The sequence below is a fragment of the Psittacula echo genome, assembly GCF_963264785.1.
Source record: "Psittacula echo genome assembly, chromosome: 15".
Classification (NCBI taxonomy): Eukaryota; Metazoa; Chordata; class Aves; order Psittaciformes; family Psittacidae; genus Psittacula; species Psittacula echo.
The window spans coordinates 6,981,730-7,005,555 of NC_137751.1; the positions used below are offsets into that span (position 1 = coordinate 6,981,730).

Here is a 23,826-nt window from a genome sequence, read left to right on the forward strand (position 1 = left end):
TATTCCAGCTATAAATAACAGGATGGGGATAATGATGATGATGGAGACAGCAAACGGAATCAGTAAATGGCAAGTTTGCAGGTGGGTCTGTGAATTGAGATAGGAAAAGACTGGGATCTGATCACAATAAAAAGGCTTGGAAAGAATAAATTCTATTGCTGAATATTTACATTATTTTAACAAAGAAATAAGGTTTAGTTGCGGTTTAAAGCACTCATTCTTAGAAGTGTTTTGCTGCCTAGGTAAGCTCAACAAGTAATTTCCTTTCTTCCCACTGCTCCTCCAAATCTCTCAGCCTTTGACACATGCTGTGTCTCCAGCTTTTTCATCCAGGATTTCTTCATTCCTAGACTTTACCGTGTGTTTATAAAGAGTCATAAATCACAGGTCAGTGAAACAGTGCCGTGGGTTAGGTGACAGATCTGGGAGAAAACAAGGGGAAAAGCAGACTGGGGACAACTGAGACTAGCGAATTGTTGGAGCAGCAGCACTTTTGCTGGAAGTTGTTGCCAGTTTTCAGAGACTTGCTCCAGACGATTGAAAAGAAAACAAACTCTGAGCACTGGAAAGCACTGCGATATAATTAGCACTTTTCTGTCTTCTGGTCCCTTAATGATAGCAGCAGCCAGGCAGCAGCGTGCCGTTTGCACCATCTCAAGGATAGCTCAGGTATTGCAATCATAAACACGAGCCACGCATGGATTAAAAGTTTTGGCTTTCCTGTTAATTCTTGTTGGCAAGATGTTAAAAACACTTTGGCAAATTAAGTTTGTGGCCTTCAGTTGTATCAGCGATCCATTGATCTTTAAGTGGAAATAGCACTAAATCATCCTCTCTCTGCTGTGCTGAACTTCCCTCCTGTGCTCTTCTTTCCAAAATAAGCCGTTGTGGTTGTGTTAATCTCCGCTTAGCTGCCCCAAAGTCAGTGTCCTTGCAGCCTGTAATCAGTCACAGTGTCCCCCTGGCTGTCCTGTTCTGAAGGGTTTGCAAGGACAAAGATTTAATGCCTCACTCAGCCTTTATGAATGTCGAAGTACAGCGTCTGAATGCACAAGTTCCCATCTATGGGTTAGCCCCTGTGCTTTGCATAGCAGGTTTTTTGCTTTCTTGGGATATGGGAGGAATCCGTGCCTTGCCTTTCATGCAGATTTCCAGCTCACTACTGCTGGGAGATGGGAATGGATTTCCCAAACTCACTTTTTCTACCCTCTCACAAGAAAAATTCTCTTTCCTTTGGGCCCCTCTTTACATAATTGTGTGGGGGGCTTAAAAGTTTTAGGACATCATGACCTTTGAGGCTTTTTCTCCATCTTGGTCTCTGCTTAGAGCAGGCACTTTTAGCACGACCTCAAACACTGCTGCACACCATTCATCTTGGCCAACACTTGCCATTAAATTGCTTTCATACGCTCATGTCAGTGGCACCCAGCATCACCATCTGGTTATTTCTGTAGGGCACACAAAGCTGTAAGATGACAAGAGGCACATTGAGAACACAAAACCACCTTTCATGACTTATCCTGGACTGCTGGGTCAGTTGATGAGTTTTTTTCATTAATGGCTTTTTCAGCAGCATGGGGGTTTGCTTGCAATTTCTTGCTAGTCTGGAGCCTTTGGGGCATAATATAAACAGCAGGCTTGGGATTTCAGGCAGAGCCCTCCACTTTATCTTGTATGTGAAAGACTTCCAAGTGCTGTACTGAGTCAGTTCCAGAATTCCATGAAGTATTCCATGCATTAGCAGGTAAAATACTAATGATTTTGGGAAAGTATGAAAAAAGAGGAAGAAAACTGACTTTACACAAGATGTAACCTCAAACACTTCTGCAGTTCTTTACAGGTAAAGCAACTGTAGGTCCAGTTCCAATGCAGCACAAGGATGGGAAGCATCAAATTCCCTAATAACAGTAGTACCAGCTGTACTAAGAGCTTAATAGTAATTCTGCAAGTGTATCTCATTCACTGCCAGTAAGAGGATAGGAACAATCTTCCAAATAACACAAAACAAATCCTAAAGTATTTATTTGTTCCCCTTTTTTGCTTAGTTAGGAATCAGACTGTGTTTAGAAGCTATTAGGATTGGCTTTGGGATAAAAGAAATTCTGATTGTCCTTCCCTGTTATTTTCTAAGCTGACTGAGCTGGGAAATACATCTGGGAATTAGATGGGGTTTGGAGAGGTTTTGTGCTTTCAACTGTTTTGAGAGAGCATTTGGGTGGAGAAATCTGATTCTGAGAACCTACAAGCTGCCACTGCACGTAAGCTGTTCCTGCCTCTTCCTTTTCTTAGTTAGGAGGAATTACTATTTTCTGACTTTCGATGGAATCTGAGCTATCTGACTTTTACAACATCATCCGTCAATATTTCCCACCTGTCAGAGGAACTCCTTGAATTATCACATGAGAACTACACCGCTGACAAACAGGAAAAGGAAACTGTTGGTTGGTTCCTCAGCAATCCAAAGGTCTTTATAAGGATTTGCAAAGGATATAAACTAAAGAAAGCGGCAGCACTGAAACAGTGGGCATGAACTGGTTTTGCTTTTTCAGTCTAACCTAGGCATCTTTTTATCAGTTGGATGCTGGTTTTGTTGTGATCTCAGTTTATAGTTGATAAGGCATAGAGCTTCCTTTGCTGGACTGTAGCAAGTTAGGTTTGTTCCCACATTGTTTCCACTCCATCAGTTGGAAAGAGTTTAGGTTTTGATCCTCTTTGAACCATTTCCTGCAAACTGACAGGAGTTAAGTGGTCTGTTCCTCAATTATGTGCTCCTATACTACACTGCTGGAGCGGTGCTGGGCCACTTCATTCCATCACCTCTGTGGTGTCCTCTTACTTCCATGCACCTGAGAAGAGCCTGAGGTTCTTCTGGATCCAGCCATCCCTTGTGCTACACAGGACAAACTTCCTCAGCCTCTGTATGGAGCATGTGGCTTCTCAATCATCTGCTCAACTGTCTCAATTCTTACTCCCCCAGTTGAGGGCTGCTGATCACATTAGTGATATTTCCTTTAGGACACAAGAGCAGAGTGACCCGGTTAACATCATAGCCACAGGAGCTCTTAGTGGGAAATCACATACTGATTTGATTCACGTTTTAAACTACTGCTTAAAAACAAACCCACTGCCTGTGAGATACAACTGGTGGATAACAAAGCCACTTAGCAAGAGCACACAGCTATTGATTCTTACCAAGGTACAGGTTTTCATGGGCTGTTACTGCTGAGAAAAAGTTTGTTCAACGGCCTTTAGAATCCTCAAAGTGGAAGAAACAGAACTATTTCCCTTCCTCTTCCCTACTCCTTCTTACAAAGAACTTAGAAAACTGCTGAGCATAAAGGCAAAACTCCTTCTGCCAGATTAGCTTCATTTCCTATAACGTGTTTCAGCTATGTGGATTTTCTGTGCTTATTTGAAGGAAAGGAAAAACAACCCATACTATTGTATAAGGTGTACAGGGAAATAGCTGGGCAAGAGCTGTGGAGATAAGCACACACTGGACAATACTTTAAATACTTAAATTAACAAAAACTGGCTTGGAAACTGTTTTTAGTTCGTCAAACTCCATCCTCATCACTGCTGCCATGGGCAACACAAATGTTAAACTCCAGAGAAAAAGTGACTCTCTTTGGCTGCTCTGCCCCTCTCAGAGATAGCATAAAGAAAAGAACTGGTGTAATGTCATAAGCAGAAAGGTTTTGAAAGACTAGAATATTGACCTTTTGGAAGGGAAAAGCACCCCCAGAACAACACATGCATTACTCACAATGAAAATATTGTGCATAATAGTGCTTCCCAAGGGACCTGGCTTTGATTCAAAGCCACCAGGGTTCAGCATCAAGTACAAGGCTGTTTACTTGCCTTGATGCAAGTAACAGCATGGAGTAGAGGCTCTGCATCACAGATACATGAAGCGAGAAGGGACCTCAGGAGCTGAGGTCCATCCCTCTGCCAAAAGAAGGATCAACTCTGCCAGTTCTGACACATTCTTCCTTTACCTGGCCTTAAGGAGCTTGAACAAGGGAGGCATCACACATCCTCAGGCAATCAATTCCAGCTCTTCAACTGTTTGCATCACCAGAAAGCTCTTTCCAATCTCATCAAGTTTTGCTGCAGTTAAACCCCTCAACTTCTTGATCAATTTATCATAAGCAGTTGAATCAAAATTCCCTTCTTTAAAGCATCTATTTATCAATTAAAAGATTATGACATCTCCCCTTTCCTCTAAACACTGTATTTTTACCCTTTTACTGGGCAGTTTCAAATCTCTGATCATTCTTACCGCTCTTCTTTACACTCATTTTGATCTGCACCTTCCCTGAGGTGCAGTATCCTAAAGTACATAACTCCACTACAGCTCACTCCCCAGCAACTTTAGGCAGAGGTGGGTAACTTTACATATCTTGCAGCTATTTCTGTTTATACACCCCAGTACTACTTTATTCTATAGACAAATGCAATCAACCATCACACGTTTACATATCTTTCCACTCCAAACTCAGTCCACACTTGCTCTGCATACTCTGTGTACCCAGTTACTCCTGGCTGGGCACTGTTTCTTACATAATACACATTTGCATAGTTCAACAGATCACATTGACAAGCAGAGTATATATCAGAAAGTAGGAAAATACTCTGACAATAACCGGATAATTAAATATATTGTACAGATCAGCTATTCAACAGTAACCAGGTAACTGAAAGGTATGCCCAAACTTGCATAGATAACTGCATGTGATGCCTGCTTCTGCCAGTCAACACTGTAGGTGACAGAAAACCTTGACATAAGCCCAGGATAACGTGAGCTGAACTTTGCTAGAGAGGAATCAAATTACAGGATCTCTGTACTGCCAAGACACATTCAGAGTACATTCTGTACATTCAATGTACACCTCCAGAGCACCTCTGCAGAATATACTGCAAAGGGCACAGTCTCTTACACTATTCCAGGACAGCAACATCCTCCTAATGCTGTTTCACACCAAATTGTCTTACCTAACCAGCACTCCTGCCCATTTGAGGAAATGTTAATCACAGCAGGTTGAATCATCTTGGATGGCTCTCCTAGACAAACCCAAATCTGGATTTAGTTCAGCAGGCAACACAGACATGATTCAGCTTGGCAGTTTTAGTGTATGTACACATATGCACATGTATTTGTGTAACTACCATAGGATACACTTGCATAATCATTTAGGAACTTTAACCTCTGCTGTCCAAATGGAACAAAAGTCAAACCAAACTGTGGAGTACCACAGCAATAAACATCCTTTTTTTGCCTGCACTTAAGCACCATCTATCTGCTACCCACAGTAGCAGGCACTTGTGTTGCAGTGTGGTTCTTTATCCTCACTTAACCCTCTTACTTGCCTGTGACTCAACCTAGTACAGAACAGGAAAACTGTCAGGGTGGACACAAAACCAGCCCACCATTCTGGCACTATTTAAATCTAAGGATTAGTTCTGTGCTCAAGCTACTTGAGTGCCTGTAGCACAGGAGATACTATGCTTGTCTTTATCTTTGTTCAGTGAAAGAAGCATCTTTACAGAGAACAAGCAGCATGCTCTCCTCACACATTCACATCTGCCTCACTTAGATTTGTTAGTAGGTCACTAACATCTTCCCATTGCATTAGTTCCATGAGGTTCATTTGAAGAAAGAAGAAAACAGAACTGTAGCAGTCACTTTAGAAAGTGTTTATTCAAAAGCTTCATAGCACCATCTTGGTTTTTAAAACATCCAAATAAAATGCAGCAATTAAAACATTGGGTTTTTTCTGTTGAGCATGACACTAACTCCACCTGGGAACATACTTATGGTTGTTCTTGCTAATGGAACTGGAAAATAGCGCTCCTGTGCACACAGACATGGCACTGGGCCTTGACGTGGGTTATCCAGTCCTAGCTCAATAATGGAAGAATAAAACCAAGTGAAAAAGGAGACCCCAAGGAAACTGATTCCACACACACCCAATTTCTGCTGGAAAATGGTATTTTTTAAAAGGTAATTTTAGCAGTTTCAATTCTTTTGTCCACTCTGAAACTTCAGCAAATGCAGAAGTGTAAATATATAAAATCTTTTGGGCATTCTTTTACGGTACAAGTCAAACCATGGATAGTTAATTTATAAGGATCTCAATGTATTTGTTCTAACAATCAGCTGGTAATCCTAAAGGGCCTTTTATGGCCATCCTCTCTAGGGAAAACACTGGTCAAAGTAATTCTACTAAGTTACTATGGTGACTTTTACTCAAAATTTCAGGTGAAATCAAAGTGCCATTGACAGCACTTGTAATACTTTTCCATGATGAGGTTTTACCTTTCCCCTTTTTAGCTTTTGGAGGAGACTGTCTGAGAGCTTCATTCAGGTGAGTCAGTAAAGCGCTATTTCCCAATGATCCTTAACTTACATTTCAAGAGTACGGACCATGCTGAGGGCTTGGTCACATTATCATTTGGCTATGGCTTCCAACCACTGGAATTCTCTATTGCATCTAATTCTGGTTTTGACCATTAAGAGGCAAATAATCACTTGGCTAAAGCCCCCATAGGGTCCCACGCTGGCAAAACAATTGGTTCCTGCTCCATCACTGCCAGGATGTCTTCTGGTACATGCTTCTTGTCCACCACCACTTCATACACGTACTCAGAAAACCAGTCATCGGTCATGATCAGGTAACCTGGAGATGAAAACAGCTCATTACAAGAGAACCACCACCAATACAGTGAAGCAGATCAAGTTTCACTTGTGGATGATGTGTTAAGTAGGACTAGTCAGATATGGTATCTCTCCACAAAGAAATTAACCTTCAGGCTGACCAGATGTACTTCATGTGCACTGAAAGACCAGGCAAGAAGCCTGCAAGGAAAAACAAGACCCAGAATATTCATTATTTATGCTCCCTCTGCTAAAACAGGTGTTGAGAATATTCAAGTGAATTACAATGCCTTAAAAAAGGCATTTAAGGCAGTTAAGTCCCTGGCTTTAGATGTTTTCAGGGTTTGGTTAAGAAAAGGGAAATTTTCTGGGTGAAAATCCAACCATCTGTGGCTTAAGGAAACTTTGCTGGTTTAGTTCTTGCAGTGAGAGGAGGCCATCTGCTCTCCTCAAACATAAACCATCTAAATCACACTTTAGCTGAACTAAATCTTCATTTTTTCCTCCTTAATATAGTTCTTACAGAGAATTTCAGTGAACAGCCTTTGAACTGGGGGGAAAACAGTCACTTGGAGAGTATCAGAGGCTTTAACAGAAAGCTGCCATTGGAAACAAACTGTTCAAGGTGAACTGAAAATAAAGAGAGGCTGGGAGAAAGCAAGCATTTAGAAGACAGATGAGCAGGCTTTATGTAATAAAGTTCCTCATGTCCTTATACAGTATCATCCCACAATCAAATGAAACAAGAAAATGTCTAAAGAATATGGACAATAAATGCATCTATCTACAGCATCTTGTTTCTAAAGCAAGAGATCAGATAATTCCCATAAATTAAAAACCCTATCAATTGTAACCCAAGCTAGAAGCCATTTTGGAAACACTGCCAAAGGGAGCTGCCCTGATTATTCTCTCTTCAGGATATGAGTTCTTGGGACACACAAAAACCTCGCACTCCCAAGAGCCAACAAGTAATTGCACCCTGAGAGGATAATGAACTCTGCTGCTGACATCCTGTATCTCAAAGCTTGACAGGGCTGATTAGGATCACAGTGTCTGAACAAGGAGGAAGCGTCAAGCAGAACTTCAGAACATGCAAATAAGTAAGGACACTGTTTGAGAAGGCCTGTGCCCAGTGGCACAATGAAAGCCCTTATCAATTTCTTCATTAAAAGCAGATACATACTATACACGCAGCAGTATATATACACCTAAGATCCTACCTAAGGCAACCCTGAGCCCTGCACTGCAGCCAGGTGATGGGCAGAAGTGACAAAGAGTAAAGTTTCCTGCACTTCTAGGCAGGATACACAATGGAGTTTCACCTCAGGAAACTGATCTAGTGCTTCTACTCAAACCAGTTCTATGTGAAGGCCAGAATACTGAAAAGAACTTGGAACAACATCACCTTGTAACACAACACAGCACCTGACTACAAAGAATACTCCTCTGTGTACCAGGCTGCTCCACACTTCTCTAACTTCGCCAAAGGAAAAGCATTTTACACTGCCCAGCTGCTGGCTACGAGAGGTCAGTTGAGGATCAATGGCCTGCAAATTATTCCATAACCTAGGCTGTGGGCACCTGAAAATAAAGCCCTGCAAAATTCCCAAAGGACTACTACAGGCCACTTTGTGCCTGTGCTGCGATTCCTCTGTTGGAGGAGAAACTGTCCTTCTGTCATAGCATACTTACAAGATGATATACACACACATATACAAATATAGACATTAAATGTCTACAGTAAATCTGTTATGTATGTCTGCAACAGCCAGTACAAGAGATTAGAAAAGGCAAAAGGGAGCTGACTTCTAGCTGGAGATGTATCACAAGAAAGTCTTTTTCATGCCAAAACAAGCAGATGGACCCCTATCAGCTGGATGTGATAAGGTGACTTAGGCTTCCTCTTGTGCTTGGTTTCAAAAAGAGATACCCGATGGGATAAGCCGGGTTCAAACCTAGGTAATAATGTCCTGTGTCAGGACAAAAGAGCACACAGGATAATTGCATTCGCCTGCTTGGCTGACAGAGTGCCAGTGAAACACAGAAAGGGAACATTTGACTGGGAAGAGACTTTTTTACCTCAAAAAACAAGCAGTGTTTATCAGCAGCTGTGTTCGTTCCTTGAGGAAAAACAGACAGGATTCCAAGCAACGCTTTTTCAACAGATCTAAATGTAATTACTGACTATTTAGGAAGAGCAGTCAATGCTTGGCTATTCCCAGGGCTTCCCTGTCTCCAGGACAAGCACTACCACAAGAACTCAGTTCTGTGCACTCAGTGCAGTGTGAGCATGCAACCAACTTCATCCCACAATACCCAAACCAGGAATCACAGGCTTTCCAGTCCTGCACCATACAAGTCTGGGGAAGCAGGTGGTATCCGGCACCTCGGGCTGTACTGGGAGCAAAGCAACAGGAACCCCATGTGAAAACACAGTTCCATTTCCTACCAGCACCAACTCATTTGTTTGCTTGGTTTTTAATGACTCAAAGCCTGGTCTCTGGTGGTTTGTTGTGGGCTTTGCCCTTTGTCATCCTGTCCAAGAAATAATGGAGTTGGGGCTTACTCGTATCCCCCACACCCAACTGGGCCTCAGCTGGGATGTGCCAAGTTTAACATCATTCTTGGCCTCTTTACTGATGTGGATTCTGGTTCTTTGCACTGGACTTCTCCAAACACAGCTGCCCAATTCCTTAACAAGGCAGATAAGATTAAAAAACCACTGCTAGAGAGATTCCATGGCACAGGAAGAGAGCCAGGGCTGACCACAAATCCTCACCCTCCTACACCAGCTAGTGCTGGACACTGAAGAGTCAAAAAGCAAGAGAAAGGGGAGCAAATCCTGCCAAGTCACCTCTTCTAACATCCAAGAATGAGCTCTGAAGGACAGTGCAACTGCCTTTAGCTCAATAGTGGTTTGCTTGGTCATGCCCAAGAAAGTCACTCAGGGAATCACCTCCCTGACAAAAATAACTCTGAGATAGAGTCAAGCTTCCTAATTCTGATGGGATTTTCTCTCCAGGCACTTTTCCAGGCAACTCCCTAACCAAAGCAAAACATACACAGTGAGCAAGACTTCCCAGAGACCAGTATCTACCAGCACAGAACAGATAAGTGACAGTGACTAACCCAGAGTGCACGCAGATGCCAGGCACATAATATGGGCATACAAGGTACAAGCAGGGTCCTATTAGATCTCAAAGGAACCACCAGCTCCTCTTAAGAATGAGTTCTTTTAGAGCCATTTAAAAAGTGAGCCTGTATTTGGAAAAGAGAATGTCTAAGGAGGATAAACTGTTAGTGCAAACCAAGCAGCAAGTTAAGCTTACAAAGCTGGCAAACAAGTTCAAAGTAACCTTCAAGACGACTAGGGAACTGGGTTAGCTTAGAGTTATTTCTAACTTGAAGCCTGAGGCACTGCACTATTCATTTCCTGTTGCTGTAGCTTTTCTTTTTTGCTTTTGGATTATATGTTGGAAGTGAAGAAAGCCAAAAACACAAACGTGGCTCTCCATACATCAGTCACAGCCTCTGCAGCTCCATCACAGCATTCCTTGGTGCTCCAGCTCAGTAACACCAGCACAAAACTGCTGCTGTTCAGTCACAGCTCCACAGGTACAACTCCCGCAAGCAGTGCTGCTGGGCTTCAGTCCACTGCACTGTTTGGGAATATTAGCCAGTATCCCGAAATCGAGCCAATTTTTCCCCAGGTCTAGTAAAGAACAACTCAACGTTGGCCAAGGAGCACAGCCAAAGCTCTGACACACACCTGTGAACTCCAGAACATTTGCAGTACAAACTTAAGTCCACAGAGTGGTTGTAAAGCAAGCTGAGTAAGGCAATTCCTTCCTGGAAGCATTCCACTAACACTAGTAGCATCAAACATCACAAACTGAGTATCTGGAGTGTCTCAAAACAAAGTGTTTGATAATAAGAGTACAACTAACCAGCCATTTTTATGTTTTATAGTCTCTATTATACATAAAGGTCCTTAATTAGCTTTGGAGACAAGAGAAGTTTTGATGTCACTTCTTACTATTTGGCTTCTTCACTTAATCCAGCATTCCAAAGTACATTTTACTACTGTCACACTGATGAGCCTTGAAGGCTGAACATCAACACAGCTTCATTGTTTGGTCAAGACTAAAGGTTGTTATTGGAATACTTTGCCGTGAATGTACACAGCTAACTCAGAACAGACACGACTGCAGCACCAAGGGACCAGAACATCAATTAAGACACTGTTACAAGAACACCCTATACTGCAGCTAGCTGTTTGTAAGATACCAAAAGCTTATGAACAAGACCACATCCTAAACCAGATGTTTCCTAAAATAGCCTATTCCCAGAAGAAAACCCAGACATCCTGAGAAATTTCAGCCATACCAGATCTTGTGAGCACAACATTTGGGATTAATGTGCAGCAGAAAAATGTGGTCAGCAACGACTATTGTGGAGTGCCCTGGCACACACTGGAGTCTGTCACAGCATGCTCATCAGTGAGCCTGTGCCAGGCCTGAGCCCACATCCGGCCTGCCTCAGATAGGGGATGACTAAAATCATGGAGTTTCCCTCCACTCCACTTCACCAAATGCTCTGCCAAGGCCTGACCGCAGTTATAATGAAGTATTTAAACTCTGATATGAACTTTAAAGTCTACCAGTATCTTCCCATACACGAAAAGTTTGGTTACTGGATTGTCAAACACTGTAAAGACAATACATGCCCTGTATCATTAAGCTATCTACACTCAGAGATCCAGTTCTAGCCCCCAGCATGGGAGCCTCTGTTAACTGTGTCCTCCTGCCTTTGGGACCAAATGCCCTACCTGTCAAGAAGTGTTAGCATCAATCACTTAGGGCCACCTCACACAACCACAGTCACCTCCATAGTTGAACTTGCAGCCACAGTGTCAGCTTTATCCAGTGACCATTTCCTGCTTCGCCAATGTTTCCATTCAATTTACTTAGCTATAAATCACATCTAAGTGAGGAATGTTTCTCTTCCAGGAATATAGTGCCATAACTCAAGTGATCTGCGTGAATGTGCAGGCTTGTTTCATGCACGTCCTGGTGAAGGACACACAGCACATCCCCTTTTCCCCTTCCACCTCCGTATTTCCAAACACTAAGTTCAGCTCTCCATTCCCATGACTATAGATTACCTTTATTACCACGGTCTTCACCCCAGGAGTTTTCCACTCTCCATTTTTCAAATGCATCTTCTTGCCCATCCTGTGACAAAACAAGGTGATGGCTATTCAGTAGTGAAGGACCACACAAGTTTGTAGCAGCCAACCCTTCCTAGTCTAAATCCAGCACTGGCAACCCACACAGCTCCACTACTAAAAGGCATCAGCACCTTTCAGACAACACTCAGAACAGTTGGAGAAATGTAATCTCCTAAAATACTTGTCTACATGCTTACAAGAGGAAGTGTGGTCAAGAAGAGACCCTGCAAGAAGTATTTATTTTCACCAGATAATTTAAGCAGCCTTCCCTATGACCTGTCACAGGGTCTTCTGAAACACAGAACACAACTTGCTTGAAGTAGGAATCAGAGGAAAGGAGCAAGGACAATGAAGCAACTCTTAAGAATTTATAACAGTAAGAGCAAATACAAACACTTCAGGATCTGGCTGAAGGACACAGCTCCAAGTCTGCTGCTCTGAAAGAAAAGACGAGGCTTCTAATGAGCATGGGGTACATGAGTTCATGTTCAGGAGGGTGCAGTATTCCAGCCTGCATTAGGTACACTCATTTGCTCCTAAAGTACTTTTCTAATACAAAAAAACTAACCTGCAAAGCACCCCATAAATCCATTTTTATTATTCAGTGGAATATTGCTGTATTGCTTCTATTCTCACTTTAGAAAATAGAGGACACTCGAGAGTTATCAGACTAGGGATAAGTCAGCTCTTGATGCCATCAGACACACTGGGATAAGCATGTTTATGTACATTAAGTTGAACCAAAAGGTGCATTTAATCCACCTCAATTTTATGTTGTAAAATTGTAATAGGATTTTTTAAATCCTCAAAGCTTTTTTTATAAAGTAGGTAAACCCAAGGTATTACATTTTATAACTCAGTTTATCAAAGTTCCTTCAGATTAAGTTAAGGTTTAATACAAGACAACATGCTCAAATAAAAAGTAAAACCAACTTAGTCCATTTTGAATGTGGACAAGCCTCTAAATGCTGAGCTTGTTTTAGGATTGTTTCTTTTAAACTATCTTTGGGTTTAGAGCTACCATCCTTACTGATCTTATACACATCCTTTTCTTGAAAATCAGCGATCAGGTCACATTTTATGCAACGATACATTGAGGCATGTAAAAGAATGAATTTAAAAACACAGACCATAGACTATAGCTGCAATGAAATGCAGCCACAAACCGGCTACAGTAAGTACAAACAGACAGGCTTCAGTCATGAGTAGGTAATAGGTATTAAATACTAGAAAAGTAAATGTCTAGCTGAAAACCAATGGCTTTAGAGATGTGTTCATGCAACACATTTCTACACAAACTGGAAGTGTTAAGAGCTCAGAACACAGAACAGGAGAAATAATACACTGAGTTGTAAAAAGTAACTCAACAGTTCTGACTTGGCATTTCCATCTCGAGTCCTCCAACCCTAAAGCTCAAACTTTCAGTTCTGTGCACGCTGCTGTTTCTCAAGCCAAGGTCATGTTGGACAGGAAGAGATCACTTCAAAGAAACTTTAATAATGACAGCTTCTGGAAATACACGGAAAACAACACTGCAGATAACCCAGAGTTGTAAGTTTTTACATGGTTCTTTTTACTCCACATGTGCTTTGTTATACTGCCAGGAGCTGATGTAGTTGTGGACTCATCTCAGCCTACTGGCTTGCCACAGACCTATTTTGGACACCATCTTCCTTCCCTAATTATGAGTAGGTCAGGAAGGTCACATGCCAGAGCTGCACGATGTTTAGACCATTACAAAGTGCCTCCTACTGGCATTTTAAGAGTATGAGCTTCATGTTGTAAAACAGACTAACCCATGCAGTGGGACATGGTAGGAAACATTTGATGTGATACTTGATTGCTTGCTCAGCAAGATACATCAGGAATCTGTATCTGAAAATCAGTTAACATAGGTTTTCTGTTTTGTTTAAATAGAAGCTTACTTCCTTTTCCCTTTCTTCAGTAAAAAGTTTGTGGGCAGAAGGAAAGAAATCCTGGACTTGTCTCAAGTTCTTCCCTCCTTGTTAAATATTTATAGTACTGAACACTCAGACAAACACCACAGGGAGAACAGACAGCCCAGGGTGTTGTGGCACACATGAACACTGTGAATGAGCCCAGAACACAAACAACCTGCCAGAACAGTCAGATACATCCATGCAAGCATCAGAACTTGAGGAGGCAGACTCACCTTCTCAGTGACAGCTGTCAGCACCATGGCATGGGTCATCATGGATTCTCCAAACATTAACCGTTCTGCTTTGTTCAAGTTCTTGACAGAGACACCAAACACCAGCTCATGATTGTATCTATTGGGAAGGCACATAAGCAATATCAAAAAGGATGCAGGGAGAAATTTTCACTAGTAGCAAATCAGGGAACCAGTAAACTAAATCAGAAGCCAGTGCACAGGCATAAAGGTTCAACTCTTCTTAGTATCAGAATAAACGTAAAAGCTGATCTCTTTAGGAGTTTCTCTCACCAAGTACTAAACAATTCAAATGAGTAAGAATATTTAACAACCACTTGTGCATCTTTAAAGCATTCAGAGTTTAGCTAACAAGTGAAAAAACATTATGTTGCTCCTGAATTACTTAAATATACTCTTGGGGGGTTATATAATCCAAAGTATGTACAAATTAGTTTCTTAAGCAGCTTAAGGACTGTTTATGTCCTAGCCAAGTATCCCAAATGCTACCCCATTTCCATTGTCTACTTACATATTCAAGTCATTGATTCCCAGCTTGCTATAAAAGTGCTTTGCAACATCACAGCCAAACCACACAGCCTACAAACAGAAAGCAGAGTCACATCTGGGCCATATCCCAGCCAGTTTTACATTACAAGGGCTGCCCTGTGCCATCCACAAAGAGAAACCAAACCAACCTCGCCATCCTTAATGGATGCTGCAGCTAGCTTTTTCAGGACATCCACAGGCTGGTTGTTGTAGAGTGTTTTCCTCCCTCCTGCCATGTTGCCCAGGTACTCCACTGTGTACAGCCTGTTGTATGGATTCTGAGGCCGAGGATCGTTCACTAGACAAATCTGCCAAAACCCAAGATGTCACAAATTACAGTGCAATTTACCTGAAACCTTTGAGAAGTGAATCTAGCTGGATTTCAGAGGACTGCTTTGGTCCCAGCTGCCTGTCCCATCAGCAAACAAACCACTTGGCTGAAATACCAGGGGGTTTAAGGTTTTGTTTAGTTTTGTTTTATTAGTTCACCTCCTAACTGGCATAGCATCTTTGCATGTTATTCCTGCACTCTAATAGCTGTCTCGTGGCAGTTTATGGCTGGTTAGATCACTACATATCTCATCATTACAAAATCAGGATGGAAGTGCAATATGGGATCACAGCTAATTGTAGGGTAGAACACAAACAGGAGAATGGGAAGAATAAACATCTTTGACTTGTGGGTGTAGTACGCATAACATATGGGTTATAGGGTGGACAGGACACTTGCAACAGTGGAAATAAGTGGCTTGGCAGCAAAGAAAGGTCTTGGGAAGCTTGGAAAGCCTTTTAGCATCCCCACCTTGTCCTCCATGTTGAAGTAAGGCTTCACATGCTCATTGTAGAACTGCACCGGTGTCATGGGGCCATACTTGTGGTAGTTCTTCTCCTTATCCCGGAACTCCCAGCAGAAAGTCTCCGGAGGGTTGCCCAGGCAAGTGCTCACTATTCTGAATACCTGCCCAGAGAAGCAAACAGCTGTGAACTTGCTGAAACATGCAGCAGTGCCTCTCCTACCACAGCAATGCCACTGAGGAATGGATTTCTCCATGTGAGAACCAACTGGAGAAAAGGGATCTTAACACCACCTCTGAAGAACATGAGTAAACACACACACGAATCACTTGCATTCAGCTCTGGAATTCCACGTGTTTCAGCAGTCCAAAAGGAAAACTGAAAGGCCACAGGAAATATGCAGAATCTCTGCCCATTCTCACACTCCATGTTATCATCAGGCAAAGCAGAAGCCCATGGTTGCACCCAAATTCCAGCTTCCCTAGGAATGCAGTGGCCAGAGCAAAGGCGAATACACTGCTCGGGCTCATGCCAACATTTCATATGTAATTCTGAAGTTCCTCCAACAAGATGCTTTCCCAGTGCAAGAGAAACTTTATCAAACTGATTCTAGAAAGGCTTAAGCATTCAGGATCATATACTCCACGGGTGGTTTGCCCCATGCAAACACAAAGCAGTCTTTCTGCCATGCATATAACAAACCATTCTATCCCAGTGTTTCCCCTGTATTGATCTCTTTTTTTCATGTAATGTTCATTTAGATTTCAAACATGGACTTTTGCTTCTTTTCAAAAGCCTAGGATAATCTTCCCATCCCTTTTAATATGTTTGACAATGTCTGTTCAGGGTTGAGCTGGCAGGTTATTTAATTTCATCCAAGATCCCTGCCTGCTGACTGTGACATCCTTCACAGATGGCAGCTTTCTGTTGCTTCTTAGCACAAAAAGTTGACCGGATTTCAAGTCATCAGCATCCTTATAAATCAGAATATGAAGCTGCACTTAACCACTACTGTACTTTCTCACAGGGCTTATCATAAAATGTGCTAACTCGTAGGCAGTGTAACCAGATGACTGTCTCTAAGGATATTTAGCAGGAGCCACCACAGGTACTCTGAGGACAAAACAATTCAATCATATTAAAACAGGTTTGAATCTGTTTTACTTCAGCTGACACTGGTCTGCTTCAGCTCTGTCCACGTCCTGAGTCCTTTCCTTGCAAGAAAACAGCTTATTTAAACCAGGAGAAAGGGGGAGTCAAATCTCAACAGCACCTTCTGCACCAACTGCACCTTCTGCACTAGGATCCAGTCACTGGCTTGTGGCAGCTTTCTGAGGCTGTCAGTCTTCACACCTTCCTCTCACTGACTTTTCACAGGGGAGGAGACAGAATACCTTTCTCAGAGCTGACATACCCTTTCTGGAGCTAGTTGAGCTGTTTTATAGGGATCCTAAGGCTCCCTAAGAATTAGCTTTGTGCTGATGGCAAAAGGAGCACAGTTCCCATGCTAAATAACACTATTTGGCTGTGCACAAAATACAGGTAAAGGTGTTCTTGCTCCAAGCAGTTTAAGGAAACAAGCCAAGAGATTAATTATGGGTTGAATCAAGGGTGCGGGCTTAGTGTTTTCACTGGAGGAACTCACACATTTATCCCTCAATAAATATGTTAAAGAGCAAATGTAAATCCCTAAACTACTATAAATATTTAACTTTGCATAGACTGCACAAAAAGCAGCATTTGCTGTGGATACACCCACGTTACCTCAGATAACCCCAAGTGGTGAGGGATGAGGTTATGAAAACAAAATAAGCAAGAAAAATATATGCCTGAAAGGAGAGCAACACACAAGCAGGCTCCAGCCAGAGGAAGGAAAGTGATGGAGACAGAAGTCTCAGGGGCAGTGGAGCCTGGGAATGCCCTCCCTCAGTTGTTTTGCCACCACACCCAGCACAGCCCATCTCAGGATCTCACAAGCTTCCTCTATCAATAAATAAGCAGACATTTAAACTAAAAGGTGACTTATATCACTCCAGTGACAACTAGAACCAAGATAAGGCAAAGATATAGTGGCTTGTGCTAAAATCCCAAATGAAAAAGGAGGGGAAGAGAAGGATACTCCTGATAAGGAAGAGTCTACAGAGGAAAACAGTGAAGGAAGAAAAAGTCAATCACATGCAGTGCACTGATTTCAGCTGCTGACCTGCTGTGCACTGGCTTGATAAGAAGAATGTTTATACAGTTCTGGAGTGAATATTTAATCTTGTGTGCCAATGACTGCCCCATTTTAGCCAGAGCACTGCGTCCCTGCAGGAGCAAACCAAGATTTGCTATGCAAATAAAACTGCACAGAACAAACCCAAACTCTGTTTTGCCACATACAAAAATAGATGCAATACCACTTGTATACATATAAACACATGAAACAAGAGTGATCACAAACCTCTCAAACTAAGTGTTTTTAAAGTATACAAGAGAGGTGCAATCGCATATTTCAACTACAAAGTGGATTTACTTTCTGTCAACAAAAGTTGCAAACCACTTGCAGGAGAAAACACTGTGTTAACATCAGCAAACTAAACACAGCCTTTCTACAGAACAAACTGCAATCACTTAATAAGCCTTTAATGCCAGGTCCAGGATCCCTCATAGGAGGGCAAGATGCTCTAAACAAGTGAAGAGCCATTGCGCAGTGAACTGCATGTCATTGCCCTGAAAATTAACATCTGTAGGAAGCTTTTGATGTCTGCTGTAAAATCCTCCAAGGGTTTCTGGACACACATTGGATGTAAATCATGTTAATTCACTTGTGAACTAAGTACTGGTTGGCAACAGACTCGGGTAGGCTCAAACCACTGAGTTCATCTGAAGTTGTATCATAAAAGTTTTTGTGTCAATAATATAACCCTGCCTAACACTGATGTTTACTGGGGTGCAGAAAAACTAACATACATAACCCAAACCATTTGATTTCTTGAGTCCTCTAATGACAGATCTTAAAACCACTTTGCATTGAACAAGTGAAATAGATCCTTCCTTTTAAAACGTGCATGGTCAACCTAAAACAGTCTGAGCTTTTAACATTACTTTTGGCTACTTAAGAATCAAGTATGAGGACTATGATGCGTGTCACTCATTCAGTGTGACCAGATGGAGGGCAGCCACTACCCACATACTGTGTACTGCAGACTTGCCAATTGATTTGATTTTGAGTTAACTCACAGAGCCAGGAGCAGATGCTGCAATTCCTTCCTTTGCTGCCCCTCAGTATCAGACCACAGCTGGATTCAAGCCTTGTGTTCAGCTCACAGAGAACTCCCTTTTGTTGTTCTCTTCTGCTCTCTTGTGGGGGATTTATGCAACAACACTTGAGCAGTAAGACTACATTCAAAGCCAGCAGAAAGCAATTTTCAACCTCTTTCCTACCACTTACAAAAGCTTGACAGCCCACTATTTTGCTCTCTAAAGACACGAAATAATGCTCTCCCGCAAGAAACGGCAGATGTGTCTAAAATGTCATAGTTTGGGATTCTATAAATTCAAGGTATTTGTTTGGCAGTATTAGAAAAACTCAGAATGAGATAAACAAGCCACTGCAAAAACCCACAATGAATACCTCCAAGCACTCTGCCATACAAAACACTGCTACTTAGGCGAACAAAAGGCAATTGGTTTGGACGATCCATTAGCTGTAGAACAAGAGTAAGAAATCTCATCCATCCTAGCCTTGCTTTCAACAAGATTCATGTCATACAAGTGTATTCACCTCTTCTATCATCGTGTCCATCGCAGCACAAAGTTCTCCTCTCATTGTTCCACTTTCCACCATATTTCTTAGCCGCAAGCAATATTCTCTCATCTGTTTAAAGAGAGTCACTTTATTATAAGGACATGAAAGGGTCACCTATTATGGTTTTGGGACTTCCTATCTGGTTGTTTCAAGCACTGTTTTACTCTCCATGTTTTTGAAAGCGAAAGAAAAACCCTTGCAGAAGCTTTGTTTGATACTGATTCTTTTCAAAAGATATTTGAATGATTTAGAAGTAAGATATCACAAAAAATAATCTGAAATGAACAAATAGTTGCAACTCAATTACTATTTTCCAACCATTAATTTGAAGCTTGCAGCCATTAGCTCTTCTTAAGGCTGGATTTCTCAGTTCCGTAACTGATGTTGCAACATCCACTCATATCACACCTCTGACTCAGAACGGACTGTCTTTATACTGTAAAATTTATGTTGTAATTCTAATGCATAATTGATCTCTTGGTTGATAAAGGAGTGGAGCATTTCCCCATTGCCTGCAGAACTGCAGCAAGAGCAGCACACACTTCCCATTACTGTCACAATCCATAAGGCCAGGAACAGTGAGCAGGGCTCCCTCAAGACCAGCTGGCTCGCCATGTTCAAGACTAGAATAACATTAACACCATTCATTATGTCTCAGCTTTTCAGCACATATTTTACATTTTTTATGTGGATTTCTGCAGGCACTTTTCCCTGAGCATGTAGCAAATGAACTGGAGAAAAATTAACCACAGCTCACTGGAAAAAAGCTTTAATTGCCTTTTTATCTAGGTACCTACTTTAGCATCTTTGCAGATTGATTCATTCTGCTGTTCAAGGAGCGAGCTTATATCTTCCTTCAGACAAAGCTGCTCTTTCTGTATTGAAAGCTGATTTTTAAGATTCAGTGTTTTGAAAATACTTGTAATTTTTTTCCATCAAGTTTGTCAGTAAAAGAAGTCACTTAGATGCCAAGTGCTAGTTTTACATTAACAGACTTAATCAGCCACACATCAGGAATTAACTTCTTAGAAATTCCAGGATTAGGAGCAATTGCTACTAAACCCATGCAAGGTACATTCAAGTTACTGAAGCCCTGCAGCAGACATCTTCCTTCCTGCTCCATGTTCCAAGATTAACAAACTGCTGAGACTTTAGGCTGTTTCTTGAATAAAAGCAAGTGAAATCGCTGACATGCACTTAATACTTCAGTCAATAAAGAGAAATGAAGGTGGCTAGAACACTTGAAACAGGCTCAGCCTAATCCTTTCCCCTTAATTACATCAATTTACCTTATGATTCAAGATCTCATTCATCCTTCTAGTAGCCTCTGTAGTATGAGACTCCGGGAAGTTTTTCTTGGGGACAACACCGTACTTTTCTAAAGGAAAGGAATAATACTACAGATTAACCATCATCTAATTCTTATCTACATAATATTATAATATTATCTTTTCATAATGATCTACACAGTAGGTGTTAATGCTTCTGCCTATACCCATGTAAAAGCTACATATATTTGGGTTTTGTGCAGAGATTACAAGGGAAAGGCTCTTATTTAAAGGTTATGAGGATTCAAAGTTTACATCTTAATTTGTGACTGAATGTTGACCTCTGGTCTGTATTCCACAGGGTCCCCAGAAGTGGAATCCCTGAACTGTTCAGTATCATGTAATTTATAACTTTTAGGTGTTGAATTAAATTGTGCTCTTTAAGAACCTCTTCTCACCAGAAAAAGAAATTAATTGAAAATTAAGCCCCTGAATTACCTTTGAGAACTGGGTCTCATACAAATTATTCCATGTATTTTATTTAAGGTTAAGTGACTGATTTCCCAGACTCTTCTTCTCCTCAACATTTATAAGACACCAGTAGCAGCTCAACCACTTCTCATATTATGGCACCAGTCGAATATTGCACTGGCTAATAAGGCTCTGGGTGTAACAGCAGCATCCAAACCCTCCTCTGCCCTGATTAAATATTTGTAACAACTGGATGGGGAAAAAAAGTAACCTCCAGGCTTCGAAAAAACAAATTCCTTTTGTGATTCTAAACTTACATTATTGGCTTGCTGATTTACAAAGTGTCACATTGTTTCATAACACAAAAGCAAACCCAAGTGTAATTTAGACACAGAAGTATCTCCTTAATCTTGTATGAAAGATCTCACTTCGGCTGGATCTTTGTAAGACCAGCACTGCCACATTCCACATCATTTCCCTCACTGATCTTTACACCACCTATCTTCAGGCTTCAACCCTAAGTAGGTTTTGCTTCTGCCCTGTAGACACACCCTAGTCTAGCAATGGGTTTTTCCCTTACCATATGCCCTAAGAATTGAATACATGGATATAAATAACCAATGCTGAGTTGATGACTGAAGTAAAGGGGATTGAACCTTCTTACTGAACACAAAGTCCAGGATATCTCATTACTTCTGTTGATCTTCTGAGCTTCTGTTATCCACAGCAATATGCAAGAGTTAAGATCCCACACAAGATTTAAGCCTAATATTTATGAACTAGCATGAAAAAGGTCTTTGATTAAAAAAAGGTAGTGGTTAATGATATCATGCTCCTTAGCAAACCCCTAGGTCTCAAACTGAATTATTTCTTCTATTTCACTCCTCATTTCTCAAACCAGCATGCCGTTTCAAGAAGGGACCAATGCTCTTACCAATAATATTAACCAACATATTCCACTGTCCGCCATCATTCGTGGGGTTGGTGAGCAGGAACTGCACCAGTCTGCCTCCCACAGGCTCGTTCTGCTGAGCAGTTTCCACAAAGGCATTTAAAAAGTAGTAACAACGTTCCACCTGAAATGGATGGAAAAAAATACTCTTAAGTCTGACACATTATGCATTCATTCCTGAGTATTCAGTTCTTCAGCAGTCCTAACTAGATCAACCACCTTATTTTCCATCTAACATTCCAGGGCTTATACTATAAACTTCTTTCTGTTACAGACCAAGGAGTTAGCACAGAGCTTGAGGGTAGGGGAACAGAAAATGCAAAACATGAGTTATGCCATGAAGCATGGCCCAAACTAGTCCTAGAATTTCTCTATTTCCTTTAGGGGAAGCAAGCAGACACAGCTCAGAGCAGGGCACAGGTTACCCAAAGAAGCTGTGGCTGCCCCATCCCTGGCAGTGTTCAAGGCCAGGCTGGACACAGGGGCTTGGAGCAAGCTGCTCTAGTGGAAGGTGTCCCTGCCCATGGCAGGGGTTGGAGCTGGATGAGCTTTAAGGTCCCTTCCAACCCAAACCCGTCTGGGATTCTATGATTAACATCTTGATAACTTTCTTCTCAGGCTGGAAATCCCACTTTGCGTGACTAGTGCTTAAAATACTGATTTAAGTAACTTTTGACACTTCTCATGATTTCTACCTGTAATGTTAAAATAGTCGAGCCTAAAAGAAATCCTGTCCCAGTACTAACACCCAATTGCACAAGCTGTCCTAGCATAACCTGCAACCTGTGCTCCCATACCTTATCCCAGAAAAAGAGATAGGACTGGCTGAATTCAAACTCTTCAATGTTGTATTTCTTCATGAAAGGAAGGCGCATGGCATTGAGACACGAGAAAATCCAACATCTTCCTGAGAGATCAAAGGAACAAGGATTAAACTGGAATGTCTGCACTCCAGCACTCTGTAACGTTTTTGTTTTAAACACAAGATTCATGACACAGCTTTGCTGCAAGGCTTTGGCCAGGAGGACAAAACACCAAACAGCTTGTAAGAAGTTCGGAGACCTTTTACTGCAAATGCAGCAAAAATCAACTGATTTTATCTTGCACCATGCAGAAGGGAACAGAGACAAACCCTGAGTCTGAAGCCTGTTATTAACCCAAGAGGATGCTGCAGGGATACAGCTTTGCTTCAAAGCCAATGAAGTGATGTCAGAGGAAGCCACCACTCACCCCCCGAACACGACAGCCGCTGAGAGTGCGCACCCCGCTCCCCGAGGACACCAAACCTCGTCCCGGAGCCCCTTACCGGAGTTCTTCTGGTTGGTGACGGGCTTGCCCTCGGCGGGCACGGCGTGCTGGAAGACCTGCACCGTGTCCTGCACCACCTGCCGCTGCAGGCACACCTCCAGCGGGTCGCTGCATGTCGCCACGTTCTGGGCCAGCAGGAACTGCGGCTCGGCCCGCAGCCGCCGGGTGAAGGCGGCGGCCTTCTCCGTGCTCAGCCCTGCGGGACGAGGGGGGACAATCATCACCACCGGTAACACACACACACACACACGCGCGCGCACACACACACACACACACACACACAGCCACCCCACTGCTCAGGTAACGGGGGTACATTCCCCCCCCGCTGCCATGGTAACAGGACCCCCTCACGGGTAGCCCCCCCGGCTGTTGCCATGGTAACAGGACACACATCCCCCCCAACGCACAGCCCCCTCCTCACCGCGGGCGTTCATGGCACAGGCGGCGCGAGCTCCCGCACAGAAACGGCCGCTCCACGTCCGGGCCCACCGCACGTCGAGCGCGCCGAGGCAGAAGCGGCCCTTATAGGCCCGGCACCGGAAGCCGGAAGAGGGGCCCGCACAGCACCGGCCGCGGGTGGGAGGGGAGAGCTCGGCGTGGGGGCGGACGGCGCGCAGCAAGGGACAAGCTTGAGG

The 23,826-nt window shown here is 42.5% G+C and overlaps 1 protein-coding gene across 2 annotated transcripts; it reads right to left on the reverse strand.

Annotated features, from left to right (window-relative positions):
* Positions 1-5,682: 5,682 nt before the first annotated feature.
* Positions 5,683-23,732, reverse strand: BLMH (bleomycin hydrolase). Of its 2 annotated transcripts, XM_080630084.1 has the most exons (12): positions 23,613-23,732; positions 23,190-23,387; positions 22,681-22,790; positions 21,866-22,007; positions 20,482-20,570; positions 19,169-19,261; positions 15,410-15,565; positions 14,757-14,915; positions 14,591-14,658; positions 14,062-14,179; positions 11,823-11,892; positions 5,683-6,680 (listed from the first exon to the last, which is right to left on the reverse strand). In XM_080630084.1, exons 1-12 carry the CDS (start codon positions 23,623-23,625, stop codon positions 6,529-6,531), a joined length of 1,368 nt encoding a protein of 455 aa, XP_080486210.1. In that variant the 5' UTR covers positions 23,626-23,732; the 3' UTR covers positions 5,683-6,528. The 2 variants fall into 2 exon arrangements, with proteins under 2 accessions (XP_080486210.1, XP_080486211.1); XM_080630085.1 differs by lacking the exon at positions 23,613-23,732 and having other exon boundaries at positions 23,114-23,226.
* Between the last annotated feature and the right edge of the window lie 94 nt (positions 23,733-23,826).